The sequence below is a fragment of the Chinchilla lanigera genome, unplaced genomic scaffold, assembly GCF_000276665.1.
Source record: "Chinchilla lanigera isolate Chin_1 unplaced genomic scaffold, ChiLan1.0 scaffold00008, whole genome shotgun sequence".
NCBI classification, from domain to species: Eukaryota; Metazoa; Chordata; class Mammalia; order Rodentia; family Chinchillidae; genus Chinchilla; species Chinchilla lanigera.
In genome coordinates, this window is record NW_004955409.1 from 35737520 (window position 1) to 35764264 (window position 26745).

The following is a 26745-nucleotide window of genomic DNA, read 5'->3' on the forward strand; positions in this document are numbered from 1 at the left end:
AAACTACTCCCTGGGTGTGCAGTAATTATAATCAGTTGGCTCCTCAGAGCCCATTGACCTTATTAGTCAATCAGCTTGTCCTCCCTGCTCTGTGTCTGGCCCACTCATCTGCCTCCCTGTCCTTAAACAGCAGCCTGAAACCAGTGGTCCCACACAGCTCCACAGAGATAAGGTCTCAGGTCCTGGAGGAAAGACAAAGGCTGCCTCAGTGAGGAACAGCAATAACAATGTCCATAGTCAGACCATGGCAGCTCAGGAACCCAGGGCCTGTCCTCCCTCTCATCCCTCACAAGCAGACTGTGCCAGTAATGCTTCAAGAGGGATTTAGGATATCAGAGGGGACATGACCAGGAGGAGCACTGCCTCACAGCCTCACTCTCTATTTGCAGGGTGACTCTGGAGGCCCCCTCGTGTGTAATAATGTGGCCCAGGGCATTGTCTCCTATGGACGATCAAAAGGGAAAACTCCACGTGTCTACACCAAAGTCTCACCTTTTCTAGACTGGATAAAGAAAACCATGAAACATGACAAACTGCAGGGAGCAAACTAAGCCCCTCTCTGAGCAACCATCTTTCCTGGAGCTGAGTCCCGAACTGCACTAGAGCAGATGCCACCAACTAAATAAATGTCTCATCTCAGTAAGAAGGCTGCTTTCTTGTTTGTTCACTTCATGGAGACCAACTGTGGTCTAAGCAGGCCAGTGACACAGTTTTGCTAATTTCTGCCACCTCCCTTCCACTCCATTCAGTACCTTTCCAAACCCCCACTCAAAGCTGTTAACCAGCTCCTTCTGACCCGCTTGAGTTTCTCCACAGCCTCACCATTGTGAGGGCTGAAGCTAAGCACCTTCAGAGAAAATGTGCAGAGCTCTTATCCTGGGGCTCAGGGTGAACATGTGGCTTCCTTGTGTGTCACCTGGCAGAGGGGAAGAGGGGAATTTCATGGGTCCTGGACACCTGTCAGGCACCACTGAGGTCACCACTCAGCCCCATCATGCTGGGTAGTGGAAGGGTCTTCCCGAACAGGACATTTCTCTCCCTCAGGTTTAGGGACGTTGGGGGGGGTTGGGGGGTGTGTACTCAGTCATTCTTTATTCTCACTTGAAATTTTTTTCCTTCCCCTTTCTCCACAAAGACCAAGGCTAAACTTGGCTACAGCCACCGGGCTGCACATTTTCTTTATCACTCCTCAGAGTTGTCACAGTCTACCAACTCCTATACTCTCTAGGCAACAATGGTTAGATGTTATTCATTCCTCCCAATCTCCCCACCTAGGACACCCAGAACTACATGTGTTTCCATGCAAGGCCCATGGAGGTCAAGGCTGGTGGGATCAGAACCCGTGGCCCCACCTCTCACTCCTCAGTGTCCTCCTATATGCTCAAGGGGCCTTGGTCACTCAGCAGTCTGAGCCCATTTCATCCTCTCCCTGTTGATCACTGGTGGCCTCAAAGCTAAGACTCCCTGACACACATGGGCTATATCAGGCTTTTTACTTCAAAAGGGCTTCAGTCTGCAGAGGACAGGAAAGCACACCAGTTTCCATCAATCAGCAAACAAATACTCCCGGAGTGCTTTCTAACTGCCGGGTCTTTGGGATCTGCAGAGAACGTGATAACAAAGCCCAGTGAAACTGGCAGTGAAAAAAAACTTTCCAAATTGTCTCCCTCTCTGTTCTCCATATTGGTCTATGAGGCCCAGATCTCCATGGGAAATCGATGGAAATAAAATACTTTATTTTCATTCCTGATTAGAGTTTCCATCAATATGATCACACAACACTCCAGAAGTACATGAGATTTACAAAGGACACCATGCTGCTGCATGTGAAGCACACCTTCCTGCTGCTCTTGCTCTCCTCAGGCAGGGTCGTCCCTTTCCATGGGACCCTGCTCTTTCCCTCCCTGCCATCTTGGCCATCACCATGTCCAGTCCCAGAAGGCATAGGGTCTGTGCCATAGGCTGCTCTGGACTCTCTTGCTTATTCCCCATCAGCTGAAGAGAAAGGTCAAGCTGACTAAGGCGGTGCAGCCCCTCAGACTGCATGAGGACATGACCCAGGGGAACCCAGGTGACACATGCCTTGTGGCAGACTGGAGGAGAATGACCCTATTGGGCCCTTCAGCAACTAAACTGCAGGAGGTGCAGCTGATAGTGCAAGATGAACTAAAATGCAAATCAGCCCTCCTTGTATATAGTGAAGTCACTGAGATTTGTGTGGGAGACCCAAGGAGAAAAAGTCAGTTTCAAGGTTAGGTGTCCACTGTCTATAAAGACAAAATCCAGGGAACGAGGAACTTGGTGGGGGGAATGATAGTGGCAATATCCCCACAAACTTGAGTCCAGAGTTTGGGAACCTGAGTTCCCCAGCACTGCAGGCTTTATCCACACCCTGGATGGATAGGAGCCAAAGGTTGGGAAATATCAGTTAACCAAATGTGGTATTATCACTACAGTATCTCTAGGCATGACTCAGAAAGTTTGGTGTAAGTTAAAGCTGGCAAGTAAACTTGTTGCCAAGCTAGAGTATCCCTGTCAGAAGGAGGCATCCAGGCCCAACCTGCGCTGATCTCTGCTTACAGCCCCCTGACAGAGGTCACCCACTGTGGGGAGGTTCAAAGAGCACCACCAGGAGGAAACGAACTGAGTACGTTCCTTCTCTGCCCACAGGGGGATTCTGGGGGCCCCCTTGTGTGTAATAATGCAATCCAAAGCATTTTCTCCTATGAAAAATATAATGGAAGACCCCCTAGTAGTCTTCATGAAGGTCTCCCACTTCCTGCCCTGGATAAAGAGCACCATGGGGCACTTATACCAACAGGCATAAGATCAGCTTCCTGATCATCTTTTTTAAGCAAAGGTAAGAATCTCATTAGTACGGGCCATGAGGATTGTACTGTGATAATAAATGGATCTCAACAGTGACTGTGGCTGAAGTCTTATAATCATTGAACCATTTCAGTATGAAGCTGCCTGCTCCAGGAAGCCCTCTTCTGGCCACTCTGGTTTTTGCTTCCTCTTTCTTCCCAGCCCTCCCTCTTTCCTTACTCCATTCCATACAATTCCTCATTGATTTTCAAGCACATTTTTTTAAATGCTGAGCTCGGCAGTGTGGACTTGCTCCCCTGTGCAGTGGGGACTCTGCAGGATTAGGAGCTGTACTCAAGCACACCTTGCCACATCCTCTATGCTCAACCCTCCAGATATATGTCTCAGGGTTTTAAGAATTTCTCACCATCTCCAAGCCAACAACCTTCATCAGGTCCCCAACAATTTGCAGAGAATAGAGCAGTTAAAAGGGGGTAACTCCAGGGACCCAGGAGAACAAGGGCAATTTCTTGGTTCAATTTCTTGGTTCCAGGGCCTCTCTGTCCAGTGGTGCAGTTTCTCCCCATTTCAGGGCTGTCTGCTGCTTAGGATGCTGAGTCAGCCCTCAGACTCCCGGGTCCCATTTGCTGCCCTGCCCTAGGCCAGCACTAAGTTCATTCCACCTCCTCCCTTGCTGCCTGGTCCTTCCACACCAGCCCCTGTCTCCCCCAAAGTGCCTCTGAAAACCAACATTGTGAAAATGGCCATACTCCCAAAATTGTTGTACAGATTCAATGCAATTCTCATTAAACTACCATTAGCATACCTCACAGATCTAGAGAAAACATTCCTTAAATTCATCTGGAGCCAGAAGAGACCCAGAATAGCAAAAACAATCCTGGGCAACAAGGACAAGTATGGTGGAATCACAATCCCTGACCTGAAATTATACTATAAAGCTACTGTGATAAAAATCCACCTGGTACTGGCTAAAAAACAGACCTGAGGATTAATAGAACAGGCTGGAAGAAACAGACACAACCACAAACACTCTCAGCCACCTAATCTTTGATAAAGTGGCCAAAGAAACTCACTGGAAGAACAATAGCCTCTCTCTTTAAATGGTGCTGAAAAATTGGCTTGCCACCTGCCAAAGACTGAAAATAAACCCAAGTCTATCACCATGCACCATACTCAAGTCAAATGGATCACAGATCTCAATATTAAAACAGAAACACAATCTATTGGAAGAAAAAGTAGGTAAAAACCTTGAAGACATAGGTATAGGCAGAGAGTTCATGAACAAAAACCAAACTGCACGTGAAATACTTTAAAGAACCAACAACTGGGATCTCATCCTACTGAAGAGTTTCTGCACATCTAAAGAAATCACCAGCAGAATAAAAAGAAAATCCACACATTTGGAAAAAATTTTAGCTGACTGTCCCTCGGCAAAGGGCTTCTATCTAGAACATATAAAGAATTTTAAAATGTCAGCCTCCCCAAATTCAAAGATCCAATCCAAAAATAGACAGCTGAGATGAATACACACTTCTCAGATAAAGAAATACAAATGGCAAATAAATACAGGAGAAAATGTTCAACATCATTAGTCATTTGAGAAATGCAAATTAAAACAACATTGAGATTCCATCTCACCACAGTAAGAATGGCTAGCATTGAGAAATCAACCAATAACAAATGCTGGTGAGGCTGTGGAGAAATAGAAATTCTTCTCCACTGGTGGTGAGAATGCAGACTGGTGAAACCACTGTGGAGATCAGTTTGGAGATTCCTCAGCAAAGTAGGTATAGAGGTCCCATTCAACCCAGCTATTCCCTTTCTGAGTATTTTCCCAGAAGATCTGAAAACATCATATCACAGCGATAGATGTGCACCCATGTTCATAGTAGCACAATTTGTAATTGCTAAATTGTGGAAGCAACCCAAATGTCCATCCACTGAGCACTGGATAAAAAATGTTTGGTACTTTTATATAATGGAATATTACTCAGCTATAAAGAAAGATAAACTCTAGGCTTTTATAGGTAAATGGTCACAACTAGAGACGATACTCATAAGTGAAATAAATCAGACCTGCATGTGTAAACACCGTATTGTCTCACTACTGTAAGATCTGAAAGAGTGAATAAAAACTAAGAGCTATGAAAGACATTGTGAAACATAAGGAAAATGCTCAAAAGTAAAGGGCAACTGGGGTGTGGGAAAACAGAAGGGAAAGAAGGGGAAATTGTGTATGTATATATATACAGGACAGCTAACATAGTTGAACTACTGTCTTCTATTGGTTTGCTGAAAGAAACAGTTAATGAATACTTGACTGATCAATATTACATGTCTGTATTTGTTTTCCTGAGAAACCATTTTGAAGTTATCAATATGTAATACAACAAGCATTGTTAATTTCCTACCATTTTGTTTGTAACTCTGTTTTGTTTGTAGTGTTCTTTTACTATTTTGTAAATGGTTGTCTGTTTATTAATGTTTTTCTTCTTTTATTTTTAAAAATAAATAAGAAAATAAAGTTTTTTGACCATTATTATATTGCCTTTATTTTCTTTCCATAGTGATTTATCAGGTCTCCATATATTTTGCTATGACAAACACAAACACTGAAACAACACCCAGGATTTGGAGGCAGATTTATTTTACGTTGATGGGCACTGACTGGACTCACTCCCAAAATATCAAGCCCCAATCTCTGGTGGTCTATGGCTTTTATATGATGCACAAGCAGGAGGTATAAAGGCAATACAGAACAGCCTGGCAGTTCTTCTGATTAGGTAGCAGTGTGAGGTTATCAGTTACGACTAGATTAATGAACATCAATTACAAGGCTAGATTAATGGTCATGAAGCTTGGTTCAATCAGGCATTCTGTATGTTCAGTTATGCTCTCACATTTACAGAGATCAAGAAATTAATTACAGAGCCATGAAGCAGTTACAGAGCTAGGCAGTTTCAAAGAACAAAGGCTTTTAAATGAACAGTTTTCCTGGTACAGTTTGCCCTTACAAATTGAGTACAAGTCCTTTGTTGGTTGCTTATGTACATCCCAAGTCTTTACTCACTCTGTGAATAACCTTGGTTTCTCTCAACTTGAGTATATCAAATTCACCAATTCTTTTCTTTATCATAAGTACATAGAATCTAACCTATCATGAAGATATTGTTGCATTACATTTTCAAATCCTTAATCACACTTCGATTTGTAACCTACCTAGAATGGATTTTGGGGCATACTATGAGATAAGGCCAAGTTTGTTTTTGTGTCAGAAATAGATAATATGTGCTCCTATAGAATATCAGAAAGACTCCTACTTTTTGAATATCATTTATTGGAGAGAGAGAAGAAAAATAGTCTTTATTATGATGGAAGGTGCAGTCTATCATAAATTAAGCATCAGTATATGTGTATGTCAGTGTGCACATGGGTGGGGTATATTATGGTCCAGTTATTTATGTCTCTACAATGTCACGGTAACACTATCTTCATTACTATAGCTTTATTTGCTAAAGCATTCTTTAATAGTGTCCTGGTTATTGGTCACTCATTTTTGTTACCTATATTTATAATTATTAATTTCTACAAAGAACTTCTCAGGCACAATTAATCTACAGGGCAATTTTGAGAAAATTGATATTTTTATAATACTTAGTCTTCAAAGTCATGAACATAGAATTATTCTATGTGTAGGTCCTCCTAATGTGTCTTCATTAAATTTCATGATTTTCTTTTTTAGTTCCCTTTTTTTAATTTATTAAGTTTATTGGTACAATTCAGATATACATAATGATCATATTCCTATAGGGAATTTGCACCTGTATATGATATGTCTTGATTCCTTTTTTCCAACCCCCTCTCCTCTTTTCAACCCCTTTTCCCCTCCTTATTTACAAAGCTTTGCTTTCACTTTATCCTTCTTTTATCATTTTTTCTTTTCCCTTCTATTGCACATAGTCTTTTAGATTTCTGTTTCATTATTTGATCACTTCCATGCCATTTAAATACTAACTTTTTGCAAATTTCATTTTCTAACACTGCTCCAGTATATGTGGAGATATATGTGTTAGCTAAGGTTCTCTAAAGGAATAGAATCAACGGAAAATGAACATATAATTATGCAAGAAGGCTTATTACATGAGTTTAGACAATCAGAGGCAGAAGAGTCCACAAAGGCCATCTGCAGGATGAGAGGCAAAAAATCTACCACTGTCATTTGCATGCTGGACAGCCAGAGAATCCAGTAAGAGTTGGAGGTCCAAAGCCTAGAAGGTCACAGCAGAGTCACTGGTTTGAGTCTAAAGGAGGATAAAGGAACTAGAGATCAACATCCAAGTCAATGGTGAAAGCTGGTGCTCTTCCAAAATGGGCACACTTCTTTCTTCTTTCCCTTTTTATTCCATCGTGGTTACACCTTTATTGTTTGGTGCCACCCACATCTTGGTGAATCTTTCTCACTCTGTTTGCTGGTCTATATGTCAATCATCCACAGACACACTCAGAACTGTACTTTACTAATCTGCTAGTAAGTTGTTACTGAAGTTGACATTTCACAATTAACAGTCACAGTCTAACCTTTGTCAACTTGAAAACCAGATACATTTCCTTAAACCATGTTTAATCTCCTAGTATAGAAGCAAGTTTTTAATTATGACTAACATAATACAACTATCCTTCATACAAATGCAAACAACAAATTCCCTCCCCAGAAGAGAAAGCAATGTTTTTCTTTGGGTGATGCTTACCCTTCTCCTGACACTCCCTAAAAATATTATAATATAGATTTAACAATAATTAGGCATTAATATTGTCAATCAATGTTATGTTACAAAGCAAGCAAAGCTATCTTCTTAATATTTGCATACATATGCACAAGCATATTAATAAAATATGAAATATGCATGACAATTACAATCCATGTTTCTGTAATTGGTCATGCAGTTGTAGCTGACATTTATAGCTACCTTCTGCTACCTATTCTGCATTCTCTTGGCCTTTAGCAAGCATCTCAGTAGGCCTTGCTCTTTAGCTGGCAGGCAGATCTGTACTTTCACTTCAGAAAATTCTGAGTCATTTGTCATCCTGCCCAGATTGGGTTGTAGTTTTCCTCTGATCTAAAAAACAGGGTACTGCATAATACTAGGAGATGCCCTAAGGCAGTGATGATGAATCTTCTAGAGACCAAGTGCCCCAGCTGCAACCCAACACCCAAGTATTTATCACAAACTGCCAATGCTGCAATTAAACCTAATACTGATATTTTAGTTTAGAAAAAACAATTCATACAATTTGTGATGTCACTGCAAAGAGGGCTCTGCATGCCCAATGCAGCACACATGCCACAGGTTTGCCCCCACAACCCTAATGGATCTCCTGCATTCTTCCCTACTTCCTTGTGGACTAGTAGTTCAATTTTCTTTTAGTAGTCTGAATCAGTCCCCCTTTCTAAAGCTATAACTCCCTTTTAAGATCATTGACTCAGGGGCAAAAAGACCCCAAAATGACCAGAGGGAAATCTTAGCTTTCAGTTCAATGGAATCACTCTTCATCCTCCTGGTATAAACCTTCACTCTTCTGGAAATTAGACTTCGAGGGCAGCAGAGGATATGGCCATGGTAACAGGAAGCAAAAATTTTGCAAGTGGCTCACTAGGGATAATGCTGAGTGGTCCATTCCAATTCTCACCCCTTGAATCCTGGAACCATGAATCCTGGAACCATGAATCCTGGCTGTGGAAAAAACAGCACTGTGTTTTGGATGCTGATTCAGAACATATTTAGCCTTGTGGAGAACTTTGCCCCAGCCCTGCAAGGTATCACCACCTAGCTGGCACCATAATTGCATCATCAAAAGGCCATTCCACTGTTCTATTAATCTAACCACTTCTAAGTGATGGGGGCTGGGGTCAGGCCAATGCATTTCATAAGCATGAGTCCAGTGTTGGAATTCTTTGCCAATGAAATGTGCTTCTTAATCAGAACCAGTGCTATGTGAAATAGTAACATGATAGTGGATAAGACATTCTCTAAATCCATAGACGGTAGATTTGACAAACGCATTACATGCAGGAAAGGCAAGTCCATATATTCTTGTAAGGACAAACCACTGCCCTTACCATGGTGGAAGTGGTCAAATATAATCAACCTTCCACCAGGTCACCAGCTGGTCAACCTGGAGAATAGTGCCATATCAGAGACATACCATTGGCCTCTGCTGCTATCAGACCAGGCATTCAGTAGTAGCTGTAACCAGATCAGCCTTGGTGAGTGTAAATACATGTTGCTTAGCCCCTGCATAACCTCTATGCCTGCCACCATGACCATCTTGTTCATGAGACCATTGGACAATGACAGGAGTGGCTGAGGAAAGAGATTGTCCACTATTTGTAGAATGGGTCATCCTGTCCACTTGAATTTTAAACTCCTCTTCAGCTGAGGTCGCTTTTTGGTGAACATTTATATAGGACACAAATACCTTCGCATCTTTCACCCATATAGAGAAGTCTATCTGATAGGGCAAGAGAGACTCCATTTTTCTTTTGTGTAACTCCATTTTTAAGAGGAGTCACTTAAGTTCATTTAAACTGTAGATAAACTAACTCCTCACTCCCTCCCCCTGATTAGTCATAAAACCCATTGAAGAAAACAGAGCTATAAAATAGGAACTGAACAAACAGAATAAACTGGGAAGTGGGCTAAACATTAAACCACAATGTCCACCTTAGGTCTGCCTGACTGGAACATGACTGGTCCCTTCTGGTAAATGTAAACCTTGTGACAATTCTGTGACATTCTTGTTAAATCCCCAAAAATGAGCTAATGTGGTTGTATGGTTACTATGGAAACACAAAAAAGGTATTTAAACTGGAGGCAGACCCCCAGATTGGGGCAGCCATCTTCCCTCTGGCTCCTTGTCAGAAACTGTCCATTGGCTGGCTCTTGAATAAAGCTTTGTTCATTCCCACATTTTTGGTCTCTTGTGAGTGCCTGTCCTGTTGAATCTCTCTATAACATATCTACATACCCCTTCTGCAAATGTCTTTGCCACCAATTTTCCAGTCATCTTACTTCCAAGTCCCTGACCGCCCAGTCAGACTGTGGACTACAGCCCATGAATAGTTACATAGTCACGTATCTGACCATTTTTCATTCCAGGAAAAATGTATGATTATGTGCACTGCCAAAAGTTCTGCCCATTATGAAGATTTCCATTTACCAATATCCTTCAGGAAAGGGGCTATACTGCTACAACTGTCCACTTTTGGGTGACACCTACATAACTTTCAAGACCATCTGTAAACCAGGTCCTACACTTATTTCCTCTGTCAACTGGTCTTAGAACATACCCTATAAGGCCACTGGTGCATATTAGTAGACAGAAGGTAGTACAGAATGAGTAGGAAGGAACAATAGGCTATAGGATCCTTCCACATGTAACTTACTTGTACCTTCTGGACTTGCTTAGGCCAAATTATATTTATACCACTTCCACTTGCCAATGCGCTGTTACTGTGTATGTCCAACTTTATGACTCAGTGGATCAGATAGCACCCAATTCATAATAAGTAGCTTAGGTCACATGGTAACCTGCTGTCCTATAGTTAAGCGTTCAGTTTCCACCAAGGCCAATAGCAAGGCAGGATCTGTTTCTCAAAGGGAAAGTAATTATCTAAAGATGAGCCCAGAGCTTTGACCCAAACTCCTGAAGGCGTTTGCTGTGATTCACCTATGGGAATCTCCCAGAGGCTCCAAGCAGCACTTCTGTCTACCATTGACACCTTGAGTACCACTAGGTCTGCTGGATCATATGGCTTAAGTGGCAGGGCAGCCTATACAGCAGCCTGGACCTGTTACAGGGCCTTCTCCTACTCCGGGCCCCACTCAAAACTAGCAGCTTTCCAAGTCAGCTGCTAAATGTGCTGGAGTGACATACCAAATGAAGATTGCCTCCAAAATCCAAATAGGCCCACTAGGCATGGTGCCTTTTTTTCTATTGTAGAAAGGGCCACATACAACCATTTACCATGCATCTTAGAAATCTCTGCATGCCCATACAACTGGATTCTTGGAAGTTTTACTGAGGTAGAGGGCCCTTGAATTTTATTTCAATTTATTTCCATGTTCTGACATGCAAATGCTTTACCAAGAAGTCCAGAGTTGTTGCTATCTTTTGCTTACTTGATCCATTCAGCATAACATCATTTGAACCAGTGTAATACTTGTGAAAGTTAAAGACAAGATTCCTGTAAACTAAATTGTGACCCAGGGTTGGAAAGTTGATATACCCCTGAGGCAGGGCAGTAAAAGTGTATTTCTGGCAGTTCTAGCTAAAAGCAAATTATTTCCAGTGTGCCTTATGGATAGATATGGAGAAAATAGCATTTGCCAAATAATAGGTGCAAACCAGGTACCAGGAGATGTGTTAATATGTTCAAGCAAGGAAACCACATCTGGTACAGCAGCTGCAACTGGAGTGGCCACTTCATTAACCTTATAGTATTTCACTATCAATCTCCAAGAGCCATCATCATCTTTAGAGGCCAAATAGAAAAGTTAAAAGGAGTGTTGTGGGAACCACCACCCCTGCATCTTTCAAGCCCTGGTGGTAGCACTAATCTCTCCAATCCCTCCAGGGATGAGATACTGTTTTTTTATGTCCTACTTTCCCAGATAGTTGTTCCATTTTGCTTTTCCCATTATACCAGTCCTTGAACAGGTTAGGGAACCAATATGAGGATTCTGTTAAGTACAAAATATATCTATTCCATTTATGTATTCTGGAACTGGGGAGATGATCAGGTGGTGCATTCAGAGACCCACTGGACCTTGGCTAAAACTCCATTGATCACCTGATCTTCACAGGCGTGTGCTCTTACTGGAGAGCTACAGTGCTATTTTGCATATCCAAGAATCAGCAATAGTTCAGAACCAATATTCCATGGTCCCCTAAATTTCTAATTGTTTTCTTTTCCCTAATGAAAGGCCCTCAGTCCCTATGGAGAAGGATGGGGAATAGACTGACAGTGTAACTTTTTGGTAGTGCATCAGGTCCTTCCTCAAGTGGACCCATCCTCAATCAATAAGAAAAAGATGTATTATGAGAAACTTGTCATAGTAAATAGAGTGAATAATAGTATCCTTGTATTATTTTTTTTCTCAGAAAAAAAGCTGTCAATGTTTCACTATTAATATGATAATGTTATGGGATTTCTATGGATAAATTTCACAGGTTGAAGCCTTTTTTATTGCATTTGCTGAATAAATTATGTTTAAAAGAATGAGGGTGAATTGTAGCAAATCCTTGCTTTTGTTTTTGTTTTTACTTCAGCTGAATAATAAGGCATTTTTTCTTTCATCAGCAATATGATATGCTACAGCAATTGTTTTTCAAATGAAAAGCCAAATATGTTTTGCTAAGATAATCCCAAATTTCTCACAATATATCTTTTTCTTATTGATTGATTTGGTTTGTATTGATATTCAAGAGTGATGTTGGTATGCAATTTTCCTTTCCCATGTTATCTATATGGCATCAAAACTAGGCTAGTTCTACAAGGGGTGGGGGTAGCATCCACTCTCCAGAAGAAATCATATAGCAGTCTTAACCTGCTCTATATGGCTATCAAAGCAAAAGTTCAAATGTTATTGGTTTAATACATTCCTTCAGAAAAACAGTAGTCTTCTGCCTGAACTCTCATTATTCTTTCAAATTTGACCTGATAATTGCTCTTGTATTGGCAGTCCTTTAAGGCTTTTAGGGTTTTTCAACATTTCATACAGCTTTGGTTTGGGTTGCTTTTAGTGGGAAGGTTGACATGAACTCCTAGGTCATTGCTAATGAAATTCCCTGTGCACAAGGACCTGGGTGTAGAGGCACATGCTGGTAATCCCAGCAATTGGGATGCTGAAGCAGGAGAACTGCCATGAGTTCAAGCCAGCCTGGGTTACATAGTGAGTTCAAAGCCAGTCTGGACTCCTTGTCTCAAAAAAAAGTTCCCCATGCACGTCTTTATTCACATTATTGGGTACATATCTTTACATATCTTTTACTCTTTTTTCATACATAAAGGCTGTTTTTATTCTTTTCCTATATTTTTAATTTAGTTTGATGTTTATGAAACAAAATAAAATATCAAAAAAGTCATTAAATTAAAATTACCCTGAATGGAAAGACACTAATAAAGGTATTATACTACTCTCTCTATTTCTTCATATTACTTTTCAGGTACTTAGAGAAACTCCATAGATCATGTACTAAGAGAAGATTAAGCTCTATATTCCTCTAAAACTAAATAAACAATTGTATCTATTGTATTTATGTGTTAGGAGAGAATCTTTAACTTTAACAAGACTTTTCCTTTGAGTTTATCACACTCCATAAAAGATTGGGAATTGTGTTATTTTTGCAAAAAATATACAGGATTATAAAGTTCTTCTGCACAAACACACAATCTTCTGAATATTTTTTAATGTACCTAATGACCTACATGTGACTCTGCAGTAATTCCCTGTCCTTTTTACCCAAAGTTGACTATTTGGCTCCAATTCCTTTTGTCTTTAGATAGCACAGCAGTGAATGTACCTACATTTTGAAAATACCATCAGTGGAACAGAGAGGATGGGAACTAGGTTTGGTCTCTTACACAATCAGTGAAATAGCATCTTAGGTATTTTCTGGCTAGTCTGACAACTCTCAACAAAATCCTGTCACTAAACCTTTGGTAGGCAGGGACCCACTGGGAACACAAAGACATTCATGCTAAGTAGGAACTGGCAAGTAGAAGTCTTGGACTGTGTCATAATTTTCACTGAGGGTTGTTGGTGTAGGAGACAACCAAGCTGTATTCCCGGAGAAATTAAGCCCTTGCCTCCACCTTTACCTGACCGCTACTTCAACCCTATTCACTGAGACATGCAGAGCTGGCTATGTAGAAGCAGATGTTCTCTTAATTGGCCAGAAGAATGTGATTGAGTCCAGCTAAGGCAACAATGTGTGCATGGCAAAATGGCTGCATGCAGGTGAGAATTGCTCTTGTGCTGATGGCTGCAATGGAGGCTTAAGCAAGAGCTTGTGAAATCCCAGGGCTAAGACAGAAGATAACATCTCAGCTGAGGCCATGAGACTCAAAAAGAATAATACCTTCCTGGCAGAACAGATGCCAGCCTTTCTTATATCACGCTATCCATTGCACCACCAATTGGAAGGCCTCTGTGCCTGGTGCAAGAGTGCTCTGTTTATCCTTACATGCCATGTCTGTAATTTCTCTTCCCATACACTCTCCCATGGTCCCCACCAGCCTCCCTGATTGGCACCAATAAAAACCATAAGCACTCTGACTCTTGACCTTTTATTCCACTGAGAGCTATTGGTCATCCCAGAGCCCCTTCAATTGCAGATCTCTTTTTCTGTCTTTTTTCATCTGTGTACCATATTGCTGGGTGGAAAGCATGAACCCTAAGTGGGGTTTTCAGTATGTTGGGACTTGGTGAACATGAGAAAGTATCAGTGACAAAGTGTTCTCTTATTTTCTTTCTCTGGCAGAACATTGCACCCACTAACAAAAGTGGCTATTCAATCAGCCAGGACAAATTTTAGAAAGAAGTAGGAGTAATAGGGAGCTCAGCAAAGTGGTCGTGGGCCAGAGGGTAGAAGCAAGCAGGTTTCACCTGTCTTCTGACATCTTTGATTTTTTCCTGCTGTTCTCACTACACCCCACCACCACCACACCACACTAGGTTTTATTCACCCTTATCCAAGTTTTACCTAGGTATATAAAAGTAACCCAGGAAATTTGCATTAATTAACAAAATGTGATCCCAAGGGACAGATGCTCTAAACTCACAAGGATAGACAATGGTAAGGGTAGGCAGCTGCCACCTTTTGTGTCTTCTTGGAGGTGTTGGGGGCTTGGGTGGGTTGAGGTTTCTGGAACACACAGCTCCAAGGCCCCTTCTTGCTGCCCTGAGTTCCTCTTTCTGCTGTCAGCACTGACTCAGCAACTGAGTGGGAGATCAGGACGTTGGCCTGGATGATCCCCTCTTGCCCAGAGCACTGGCAGTTGGTGGCCAAACCTCCTAGGCAGCCCTGAAGGTTGCACCACCACACTAGCAGGACAATGGGACTGTGAATTCTCAAGCCCCCTCCTACCCCTTCCTTCCTCTCTCAGAGGCTAAAAGTCTGGCAGGGGGAGAAACACACAAGTGACTGAGCAGACTTTCAGGCAAGATGCAGCCACTCGTGCTCCTGTTGGCCTTTATCCTACTGCCTGGGGCCAAGGCAGGTAAGTGACCAACCTCAGGCTCAGAAGTCTGACCCCATCCCATAGACTCTGGGATCACATTGCTTTGGCACACCTTAATTCTATCTGTTTGAACATGTTATTTTAATTCATATTTCCTGATTCCTCAACTGTTAAATGGGAATAATATTGATAACAACCTCATAAACTTGCTATGAGAGTTAATTTATTAATGTATATAAATCTTAGAATTGATCCTGGTACAAGGTAAGTGCTATATGAGTATACTTTATGTAAATTCATTCTGTATCCCACATGTCAAAGTCCAAGAGATATACAGAATTGACAGTTCCATTAGCTCAAGTCTAGCTTCTTAAACACCAGTCCTATGGTGTCCATAAACTGGACTCAGAGAAGAACATGGAAATTTCCTTGAGGAATAAAGAGACAGTGAACTTCAAGGAGAGTTCTTGCTGGATAAAAACAGAGCCTCTCTCTTCCATTCCTGAAGCTGAGAATGGCCTTGCCTGTAATAACCATTGTTCTCCACTTTCAGAAGAGGGGATTGAGATGAGGCCTGTGATGGCAGTGGCCTCTGAGAGCTTGGGAGCCATCTCCCATCACCCTCATCATCTCTTCTTCCCTCCCACCTTCTGAGATTTTTAAGCCATGAATCTGATGCCCACATTGCTGGTTCTTAAGCAGATAAGTAAATGCTGAATGCTTCTTTCCAGAGAAGATCATTGGAGGACAAGAAGCCAGGCCCCACTCCCACCCCTACATGGCGTATCTTCAGATTCAGACACCAGATGATCTGAGAAGTTGCGGGGGTTTCCTGGTACGAGAGGACTTTGTGATGTCAGCAGCTCACTGTTTGGGAAGGTAAGAAACTCAGGTAATCTGCTGGGAGACAGTAACACAGACCCAGAAGAAGTCCTCAGAAGAGCCATCTGAAAGCAACACTTTGGCAACGAAAGGGTGAAAAAGAGCCCAATAAAATTGGGGAAATGGGAGGTGAGAGGCCAGTGTAAATGAGAATAGAAAATCACGATCTAAGAGAACGGGAGATGGAAAGCATGCACTGAAGTTCACAATATATTTTGCAATTCAATTTAGAAAAATAAACATCAAGATCACCATCCCTTACCATTCCTAGCTCAGGGATGCTGAGCAACAGAGATCTGGCTCCAGGGTCCTGTCATTCCCTCTTCTCTCCTCAGCTGCAGTTTTGCCCTGCCCTGATCTGTCTATGGCACTACAAAGCTTCTAGACAATCGCTCCTGTTGCTCATACTTACCTCTAGGCTAACTTTTCCTTTGCAGTGTTATAAATGTCACACTGGGGGCACACAACATCCAGAGGCCAGAAAGGACCCAGCAGAGAGTCTCTGTGCGCAGAGCCATCCCGCACCCTGGATATGATCCCCAAACTTTCCTGAATGACATCATGTTACTGCAGGTACTGTGTGCCTATCTGGTTCTTCAGCTTAGCCAGCTCCCTCTTAGGGTGAGTGCTTCACTGTACTGGGACAATGGGGAAGGAAGAAAGGTGGGGCTCCTGGGAGTGCGTTGAGGAGAACATAAATTGCATACTGTACCAGCAGTCACTGAGAGTTGTTTGGGAGTCCCATCTGAGCAGGAATGCCTGCACTTTTCCTGACAGCTGAGGAATAGAATCAGGCGGAATCGAGTTGTGAGGCCAGTGGCCCTGCCTAATGCTGGAGAAAAGCTGCATCCTGGGACTTTGTGCAAAGTGGCTGGCTGGGGTTTGGTAAGCCTGAACAGAAGGACGGACAAACTGCAGGAAGTGCAGCTGAAAGTGCAGAGTGATCGGAAGTGTAGTCGTCACTTCAGCAGTTACCGCAGCCAGACTGAGATTTGTGTTGGAGACCCTAGACAAAGGAAGCTCGCCTTCAAGGTAAGCATATGAATATCTGCTGATATGTCCTGAGACAAGGTGGCCTGTGCAGAAATGAGGCAGTGGGAACAGACTTTATCCCCCATAGTCTCAGCCTGAGGACCAGACCAGACCAAACCAAGGTGTGGTGGGAATCTTTTCCTTACCCATCCAGTATCTGGAGGAACAGGAGGAAGACCCACAGAAAACACATACATATGCAGCATCTTCCTGGAGAAGGTGAAGTCAGTATGAATCTGATTGATCTGAAGACAGGCACTATAACCAAGTCTGAAGCCAGAGACTATACTTCTGCACCCCTACAAATCTGCCATCTCACACACACCAGCCCTTGCAGAAGCCCATCCACCACTGACTTCTCTGAGAGAGGCAGATTTAGGATAGCAGGAACAGAAAGGTCTCAGTTAGTATACTATCTCCTCTTTGCCTACAGGGTGATTCTGGTGGCCCCCTGGTATGTAACAATAAGGCTCAAGGCATTGTCTCCTATGGAGACAGCAGAGGAATTCCTCCAGGAGTCTTCACCAGGATTGCAAGCTATCACTCCTGGATAAAGAGAACAATGAGACGCTTCAAACTGCAAGACCAGACTGAGGATTTCCCAACTCCGTGACTGACAGTAAAATTCTCTGGAGCACAGGTCAGCTGCAGGGGATTGCCACAGCCTTAATAAATGTTCCATCCAGAGTGCAAATATTTGTTCATTAATCATTATTCATTACTGTCTCGGTTGGTTTGAACTGCTACAATAAAATATTGGCTTATAAACAATAGAAATTTATGATTGCATCTTCTGGGGAAAGGCAAGAACATTTATAAGGGTTCCTTGAGCCTACAAAATATAGCTAAGACATGTGGGCATGTGAAACAAATGTTAGAGAGGAAAAGACTCTATGTTCTTTATCTCATTTGAGCCAGTGATATATGTCATCCTTGCAATGGGATCAGTGATATATGTCAACTTTCTGATAAGATACAGTCCAGGCGTCTGTATCAATAGTCACACTCATTACAGAAAGGAATGTTGTAGCTGTTTTGCTGTATTTTTTTTAAACAGCTCACTTTGAAGCAGAGCAAGTGACTCTGATGTAAAACCAATTGGAGTAGCTAATGGAGGCTAAAACAACCTCTCCCTGGTTGCTTACTCCTCCAGATTTTCCCCCAACAGATCACAAAGGCAATTCTTTGACATCTTAGTAGTGGTTTCTTCTTCCATATCTGCTTCTGGCAGAGAGTGGATGATGAAAGAAAGGGGCCTCAAATGAATTTGTGGATGTTTCAGAGGCTGGGGGCCTCATGTGAAGTTTGAGCATGAAACCAGTGGGCGGTATGCTCACGGAGTGAAAGACCAATGCATTCCTTATGAAGAGGCTGGGATCCTGACCTGCTAATTATTTGAAGATGAATTTTTGGAGCCTGGAGGACACAAACTTTAACAAAAAGTTAAAAAGCCAGGACCAAAAGGAAAAAGAAATAGGATGGCTACAAGTAGCCCTAGAAAGGAGAAACAAGGTAAGGACAGTGTCTCGGTTACTTTTCTGGTTGCTGAGGCAAAATACTCAACACTCAAAGTTAAAGGAGGAAGGGCTTCTTAAGCTCACAGTTTGTAGAGGTTTCAGTCTATAATCGGCTGGCTCCAACACATGGTGGCATGGCAGACAGGCAGCAAAAAGGAGAAACACTTTATGGTGGGTAGAAGGTAGCAAGGCAAGCAAGGGACAAGACAAGCCTCTTTCTGCCCCTTCTATTATATCCAGGCTACCAGGATTATAATCTAGATCAGGGGTGTGTGGTATGGGATTAGTCTACTGATGGGTTTATGGTTAGGTGTGATGCTGGAAGGTGAAGCCTGGTGGGAAGCAGTGGGACACTGGGCATGATGTTGAATGCTATATATCATTTTACCTCCTGTTATGGTTTGTGTCTGCATGTTCCCCAAATCTTCATGCAGTCATGGGGCCAGCTTTTAGAGTTTAGGATTGATTCATGGGTGTGAGTGCTATACCCACCCCGGGGTGGATAGTTTGCCTATGTAAGGGAGAGAAAAAGGCTGTTTGCCACCACTCCTCCCTTTTGCCCTTGCTGCTTTTGCCATCTTCCATTGCCATGAACTGTTGCCCTCTGCATGTACCACTCTGCCTTGAAGCCAGCCGAGTATGGACTGAAACCTCCACAAGCAGTGAGCTAAATAAACCTTCCTTTCATTGATTCTGGGTGTCAGATATTTTGTCTCAGCAACAAGACAAAAGTAACTAAGACACCTCCCTTGATCTCGGCCCTGCTTCCTGCTCGCCTTGCCATGAACTCTTTCTCCTCTCCCATGCCATTCTGCCTTGGAACCAGCTGACTGCAGACTGAAGCCTCTACAAACTGTAACCTAAAATAAACTCTTTCTTTAACTTCCAGGTATTGGGTAGTTTGTCCCAGCAACAAGAAAGTAATAATACAGGCATCCAAGGCAGGAAGGATAAGGAAGTAAATAATCGAAACCACTAGTCAGCCTTAAGGAATACAGAGTGATGAATTTTCTGGGGAGCAAATCTGGGAAAGTTAAGTGATAGGAGTAAGGATAAGGGTTATATATAATGTAAGAGAAGCCAAGTTCAACCCAGCAGGAGCAAAGGAGACATTTTCCATGAGGAGGAGTTGATTCCCAATAGTAAAAGAACGTGAATAAGAATGACAAGGAATAGGTTCCACTCATATTACCATTATTATTTATATCCCCAGGGAGGAGGGTGAGCAGATCTAAGAATGTCTGGTAGAGAAAAAACAAGGATAATAGCTTGAAGTAAATAACAACCTTTGTCCAAGAGTAGTGTGAAAGTTCCTCCTGGAGAAAAAAAAAAAAAAAAACTATGACAAATTCCCAGAATTGAGTTAGGTCCTGCAACTGGAGGAGGAGTAGTCTTTATCCTTGGTAAGTGAATCCAAAATGACTAATATAATAGCTTGTCTGTGGTCAGAGAGGTACATAGTACCTGGTAAGGTCCAATTCTATACTGCCTCAGGTGGATTTTTGACCTGTGAAAAGATTTTAAGTGTATTCTATCCCCTGGGTTAACAAGAGGCACTCCAAAAAGTGGAGTCCAACTTGGACTATATTTCTTCTGACAGTCAGTGATAGTCTTGACAGCTTGCTCCAGTGATATGACATAGTGAGACAGCTAGTGAGCCTCTGGATACAGCCAGATGTCCATCTGAACAAAAGGCCTGCCATACAGAACTTTGAAATGATGGAAATGAGTTATAGATTTGGGAGTAAAACAGGATTTTAAAGAGTGAAATTGGCAGAAGAGCAGACCAAGATTGTTGTGTCTTATAGGAGAGTTTAGAAAGGATCTTAAGAGTTGGGTTAGTTCTTTGTACCTTTATGGAGGATTAAGAATGTCAAGTTGCATGGGGTGACAATGTGGAGAGCCTCAGCAATTCACTGAATCCTCCAGAGGCATCATGCTGTCTCAGGTAAGGCATACCTCCCTGCTGCTCTTGCTCTCCTCAGTCCAGAGTTTCTCCTCCTACTGGGACCCTCCCTTTCCCTCTTTTTCCTCCTGGCCACTATGGTGTTCAAAAGCAGAAGAAATGGCTGAGCTAGACTCTTCTTCCCTATCAACTAGAAAAAGTAGTCAATCCTACTGCAGCCATGCAGCTCCATAGGCTTCACAGGGGAAAATCCCAAGTGAAGCCAGGTGATATGTGCCATGTGGCAGGCTGGGGGCAGATGACCACATCGAGAAGTTCAGCAACCACTTTGCAAGAGGTCGAGCTGACAGTGTAGTGAACTGAAATGCCAATCACACTTACATGTCTATTACAACAATGCCACTGAGATTTGGGGACAGGGGACAAGGAAACAAAGACCAGTTTCAAGGTGAGGTTTCTACTATGTATAAAGACATAAGCCAGGAAAAGAGAAAATTGGGGCATCCTGGGGTAAGATAGTGGCTATATGCCTATGTCCTGAGTCCAGAGCTTGGGCAGCCTGGGTTCCCCTGCACTGCAGTCTTTAATCCACTCCCTAGGTGGATAGGAGTAGAATGTGGGGAAATATCAGTTAACTGAATGCAGTATAATCACCAGAGTATCTCTAAAGATTGCACAGAAAGGCTAGAGCTGCTGGTCAAAAGGAGGCAGCCAGGCCCACCCTGCCCTGATCTCATGCTCACAGCCCCTGACAGAGGTCACCCACCATGGGGAGGTTCAAAGAGCACCACCAGGAGGAGGCCAGCCCCATACTTTCCTTCTTTGTCCTCAGGGGAACTCTGGGGGTCCCTTCATGCATAACAATATAATCAAGGCATTTTCTCTAATGGAAGAAAATACTGGAAGACCCCCCCAGGAGTTTTCATGAATATCTCCCACTTCTTTCCTAAAAGGTAAAGAGCACCATGGAGCACTTCCAACAGCAGGCACAAGATTGGCTCCCTGATCATCTTTTCTGAGGCAGAAGAAAGAATCCCGTGAGCATGGGCCTTAAGGACTGCACAGTGATAATAAATGGATCTCAAGAGTGCATGTGGCTGAAGTCCTATTTATTCACTGAACTCTTTCAGTGTGCATCTGTATTGCTCCAGGCAGCCCTCTGCTGGTCTTTCTGGTTTTTGCTTCCTCTTTTCTCCCCAGCCCTCCTTTCTTCCCTTAACTCCATTCTATATAATTTCTCATTTATTGGTCAAGCACAATGTTTATTTTGTTGTTTGTTTGTTTGTTTGTTTTTTGGTTTTTTTGTTTTTTGTTTTTTCTCCGGTACCGGGAACCGAACTCACGACCTTGCGCTTGCAAGGCAGGCGCTTTTGCCGCTGAGCTAAATCCCCAGCCCCCTTGTTTGTTTTTTGGGAGCCAAGGGGCTTGCTATGTAGTTCTGGCTGGCCTTGAACTCACTATGTAGTGCAGGTTGGGTGATGCTCCTTCCTCAACCTCCAAAGTATTGGCGTTACAGGCATGGGCTACCACACTCACTCAGTAGGCACACCTTTTTTTAATGCTCAGCTCTCCAGTGTGGACTTTCTCACTGCACAGCAGACAGTTGGCAGCACTAGGAGGTGTCATCATACACACAGTCTCACATCTTTGATACTTAGCCCTACAAAAATAAATCTCTGGGGTTTAGGACACCTTTCCCTTCCAGTTCCCCTGATTTAAGCCACCTCCTTTCAGCTCCCTACAGAGTTCCTACTCTGTGCAGATTCACCTCTATCACTTGTCTGAGCCAAACTTAGAACTCTCTCCCCTTCTACCTGGATAGGGCAGGCTGAACCTGTTCCGGCCCAGCATCCCCCAAAGGCTCAGGCAGCTCGGCCTGTGGAGACACTGCAGTCTCAGCCCTTTCAGCCTGGCCTGGCCTTGGAGTCCACGCTCCCCCTGCTGGCAGCCTGCAGTTGGGTGGCCTATGAGCCAGAAAACCCAGGGCTGCTGGCCTGGAAATATCGCTTAGGCATCCATCAACACTTTTTAATCTCTTTTCAGTAGACTCTGGCCTCATCTTCGGTAAACATACAGTAATGAAAAGTTTCATCTAAATACTCCTGATTCCTTTCCTTCCACCAGGCAGCTCAATTTGGCATAGATGGTTCTTTTGGAATCCAAAGGAAATCTTATTTTGAAAATAATTCAATTGTTTTAACATGTGTGATTTTCTCTGCTTGCAGAAAAGAGGTGTAGGACACCAGAAGTGACTTGGAAATTGTTAGGTCCTGAGATTTCTGATGTTTGCTCAGTGTGGTCTGTGTCCCAGGTGTGGGAGGACGAAAAGGCAATCAGGGCAGCCTGAACTTGGTTTATTTTACTCACAGAAATCAGTAACCTCAATCCACAGACCTCCAAAATGGCATAGTTCAAGTACAAAACAGTTCGTTGTGATCCAGATGACCTTACATAGGATCATGTGTCCCTCAAACAGTGCTACTAATCAATTACATGTGACAAAGTGCAGCAAATTCACAATAGTTTAAATAGTTTAAACACTAAATCAACTGAGGCCAAAACCAGAAGTAGAGCAACTTTATTGAGGATAAAAAACATAATTACAGTGATCTAGAGGAAAAAGTGGTCACTCTAAGAAATTCAACCAGGTTAGTAAGTTACATGGTTGCACAGGGAGGAGGAAAAATCCCCCAGGAATATGATCTGAACAAAATAGCAAACAGATGAAATATAGAAGTCAAGGAAGCTATAAGAACCAAAGCCACCATTCTGCCTTTGCACTGACGGCCGTACGGGTCTGAATATTACACCATTTTGTAAAATGCCTGACATACTCCAGAGGTAGAAACTCCTGGAGGTGAAAATCAGGTTAGTGCTGGCTCTAGCCATTCTCAGGGAACCGCAGTGAAGACCAATACCGGTGACATTCCTGCTGGAACCCAGGGACTTGGAGACTGAGAGATTTGGGCAAGAGGAGGGTATTGCTAGTCCCAGGCACTGTGAAAATCACAAGCCAGAGAGAAGTACAGAGGACTGGGTCAAAACTAAAAGTTGTGATCCACAACACAGACAAACCCGGCACAGGCTTGCTTCTCCGTGGCATGGGACCCTGAGACAACTGTGATTCAGAGAGAGACTTGGAGGTCTAAGGCAGAGACAGAATGGCAAGCACAGAGAGTGATGAGAAATGGTCTGAAGAGACCTGGCTCAGGCTTTTGCCCATTCACCTCCCCATCCTCAGCACCAAGCATGGTGGGAACCAGCCGGCTTGCAGAGCATCAAGGGCAGAGGAAGAACGCCATATCAGTGACAGCTGGGGCTGTCGCTAGCATGACCGCTAGATGCTGCTGAGATCACAGACCAGAGAAAGACCCAGGAAACTACACATGGAAACCAGTTTCCCCACACCATTTGTTAAAGAGGCCCTATTTTCTTGAAGGTATGTTTTTTACTTCAAAATCAAATGGCTGAGGGTGCTCAGGTTTATTTTTGTCTTCTGCTCTATTCCATTGATCTGAACGTTTTTGTGCTGCTATCATGCTGGTTTTGTTGCTGTGGCTTTGTAGTATAACTTGAAATCCAGAATGTTGATGCCTTCTACTTTGTCCCTTTTGTTCACAGTTGCTTTGGCTATTCTGTGTCTCTTCTGTTTCCATACAAGTTTTAGGATTTTTTTTCTAGTTCAGTGAAAGGTGCTGTTGGTACTTTAATAGAGACTGTATTAAATCTACAGATCACTTTTGGTAGTAATATGGCCATTTTAATGATGTTAATTCTGCCTACCCAGAGCAGTGGATGTGTTTCCATTTTCTTATGCCCTCTTCAGTCTCTTTCTTCAGAAGTCAATAGTTTTCTCTAAGGAGATCGCTCACCTTCATAGGTACACTTATCTCTAGGTATTTAATTTTTTGGAAGCTGTCATGACTGGAATTGGGGTTTTTTCATTCCTTTCTCAGAGAATTCCTTATTAGTGCACAGCAATTCTATTGATGTTATGTCTGCTACTTTGCTGAGTTTATCAGCCCTAAGAGTCTTCTGACAGAGTTTTCTGGGTCTTTTACAGAACAGATCATGTCATCTACAAATAGATATACAGTAATTTGACATCTTCCTTTCCTATTATATCACTTTTACATATTTCTTTCTGTTTCCTGATTACTTTGGCTGAAGTTTCAAGTACTGTATTGAACAGGAGTGGTGAGTGGACAGCATTGTCTTGTTCCTGATTACAGAGGAGATGCTTTCAATTTTCCCCACTTGGTATGATGTTCACTATAGGTTTGTCATACATGGCTTTTATCATTTTTCAAGCAGGGTCTTTCTGTACCTGTTTTCATTGTGGTTTGTTCAATCCTGAAGGGATGTTTGATTTTTGTCAGAGGCTTTTTCTGCACCTGTTGAGGTGATCATGTGATTTTTATCCCTGATTTTATGTTGAACTCTCCTTGCATCTTTAGGATGAAGCTGACTTAGTCATGAAGTATGACTTTTTAAATTATTTGTTTAATTTGGTTTATAATTTTCTTATTGGGGATTTTTCCATCTATGTTCATCAAAGATATTGTTCTGTGGTTTTTTTTTGTTGTTGTTGATTCCTTACCCTGTTTTGTGTCAGGATGACACTGGCTTTATGGAGTTTGAAAGCATTCCATTCCCTTCCATTACCTGTGAAAGTTTGCAAGTATTCATGTCAGTTCTTTGCTAAAATTCTGGTAAAATTTAGCAATAAGTCTCATGGGTCCTGAGCTTTTCTTAGTTGGTAGAGTTTATTACTGCATTGATTTCATTGTTTGTTATTGGTCTCTTCAAGTTTTTTATAGCTGCTTGGTTCAATTTTAGTAAATCATAGTGTCTAGAACTTACCTTTTCCTGACAGATTCTTCAGTTTATTGGAATATAAGTTTTCAAAATAGTTTCTAATAACCTCCTGGATTTCAGTGGTGTTTTTTCTAATTTCATGTTTTTTCATTTGTAATTATATTGATATGGGTTTTGTCTCTCTTTGGTAAGTTTAGCTAAGGATTTATCAATATTATTTATTCTTTCAAAAAACCAACTCTTTGATTCATTGATTGCACTTTTGCCTCCATTTCATTAATTTCCACACTGATCTTTATAATTTCCTTCTTTCTACTAGTTTTGAGTTTTGATCCTGTTTTTTGGAATGTTCAGATAGATGAGGTCTCAGGGAATACCCTCACCTCTGCCTCTTTCTTATGCTGACCCAGGACTCATTGGTCAGCTGAACTGTCCTAGCAGGAAGCTTCTTACCAGGTACACTGCAGACCTTCAATTTTTTCTAAATTATCCTCTGCCACATCCAGGGTTTCCAAAGTGTTTCTTTCCCTCTCATTACCCTGATCAGAATGTATTATGATGACCTGAACAAATCTGCTAATGTAAATCATGTACTTCATGCCTCTCCCAGGGGTTTGGCCTCTGTCATCTGTCCTTTCCTACAAGGATGACAACACAGGGCAGTCTTAGTAAGGAAATATCTGGTTCCCTGTAGATACAGTGGTAGAAAGACAATGACTCTGCCACACAGCCTTCTCCTAGCACTGACACTTAAACAACCACAAGCTCATTAGTAGAGATTTCACCAGGAGTATCTCAAATGTCCTCTGAAGAGTGACATTCAGGTAGTCAGGATTTAAAGTGCCTCAGTAGAACTCTAGTCTCCCACAAAGTCAAGAGGAACTACAGGAGTGAGGGGAGAGCATAACCCAGCAACTACTGGCAATCACCTGCACAGGGGGTTTGCGTGGGTGGCAGCTTATGGGGCCCAGGGAAGAGATTGGAAACACCCAACCCTAATGTCCCAACATCCCAGAGGAGGAGAAACACTGTAACTGACGGAAATGAAATAAAACCATCAAAAATGGATGTAATAAGCTAAGGATATTGTGACACATATCACAAGCTACTTGTTCAAATATTACAGTTTTTATTTGAATAAGAAGTAAAATCATTATAAAGTATGTGCTCCAATATCTTTTGTTTATTCCCTTTCCACCAAAATGTCCTCTCTAAACCCCACCTTGGGACAGGTAATTCTCAGGTTTTAGTCTAGGAGGGCTCCTTCTTGGCTTCACCATAGGCCCTGTTAAAATAAAGACTGGTTTGGTGTTCCTGTTTTAAAAAAAATTTATTACAAAATATACACACCTAAAAACTCTACAAAACATAAATGCACAGTGCAATGAATCATTTTAAGGTAAGATTATATTGTATGTCAGAAATAGAGCATATTGTACACTCCAGAAATGTCCCATGAGTCTCCTGCTGGTCAAGATACCCTCTCTTCCCTCCAATCTCAGAGTTGACTACTATTC

General features: G+C 42.3%; 1 protein-coding gene across 1 annotated transcript in view; it reads left to right on the plus strand.

The window, feature by feature from the left end:
* Positions 1–17752, plus strand: part of LOC102017549 — a 69371-nt gene extending 51619 nt beyond the window's left edge. The window contains exons 6-12 of the mRNA XM_013510221.1: positions 390–542; positions 1996–2251; positions 15038–15112; positions 15805–15952; positions 16393–16528; positions 16733–16987; positions 17421–17752. Of these exons, the coding sequence (XP_013365675.1) occupies positions 390–542; positions 1996–2251; positions 15038–15112; positions 15805–15952; positions 16393–16528; positions 16733–16987; positions 17421–17600 (1203 nt within the window). The 3' untranslated portion in view covers positions 17601–17752. The remainder of the gene's footprint in view (positions 1–389; positions 543–1995; positions 2252–15037; positions 15113–15804; positions 15953–16392; positions 16529–16732; positions 16988–17420) is intronic.
* The last annotated feature ends 8993 nt before the right edge of the window (positions 17753–26745 follow it).